This window comes from Cryptosporidium bovis (assembly GCF_009768925.1).
Source record: "Cryptosporidium bovis isolate 45015 chromosome Unknown contig_61, whole genome shotgun sequence".
NCBI classification, from domain to species: Eukaryota; Apicomplexa; class Conoidasida; order Eucoccidiorida; family Cryptosporidiidae; genus Cryptosporidium; species Cryptosporidium bovis.
This window is the reverse complement of record NW_027125044.1, coordinates 975-1,580: the sequence shown is the minus strand read 5'-3', so window position 1 is coordinate 1,580 and position 606 is coordinate 975. Positions and strand designations below refer to the sequence as shown.

At 33.0% G+C, this 606-nt stretch overlaps 1 protein-coding gene across 1 annotated transcript; it reads right to left on the bottom strand.

Annotated features, from left to right (window-relative positions):
- Positions 1 to 49: 49 nt before the first annotated feature.
- On the bottom strand, positions 50 to 356 carry FG379_003276 (p23 co-chaperone; the record flags this gene model as incomplete). The annotated part of the gene is made up of 1 exon (XM_067328708.1): positions 50 to 356. A coding segment is annotated over one exon (307 nt), but the record flags the coding sequence as incomplete, so codon positions are not given.
- Between the last annotated feature and the right edge of the window lie 250 nt (positions 357 to 606).

The window sequence follows — 606 nt, the reverse complement described above, 5'->3', positions numbered from 1 at the left end:
TTAGATGGATTATCCTCCTCATCTGTATCTATCCATTTATCCCAGTCACACTTAAGCCAACTCTTTGTTTTGGAAGTATCCTTGACTATTGAACTCCAACGGCCCTCTTCTTTCTTTACCAATATAAAGTGGAGAGATCTTGTAACCTGGTATTTACTTTCTTCCTTGTTAATCGGCTTTGAGAAGTCCAACCTAAACCCATACTCATTTGAATCAACCTTAGCATGAAACTTTAAAAAATCCTCCTCTAACTCCACCTTATATTCCTTTAGATCTGGTAAATCAACCGTCACAAACAAATTCTTCCTTGTCTGCGCCCACAAAACTGTCGGAAAAAGCATTTTACAAGCAGAATGTCTAAAATGATTCAAAAATATTCAAAAAGAGTATTTAATCTCCTAACTATAATCAACACAGTCAAACAATTGAGACGGGAACCATTGCAAAATGCGGTAATATTTATTTGAATTTTCAGAGAAAGTTGCAGGAAAAATAATGAATATTCATAACATTTTAGGATAAAAAAACACGTTTTCTGCTCAGAATTAGTGTTCAATTATTCTAGTTATTAAAGTGTTTTAATAGCATTACTATCACTTTTCTAAA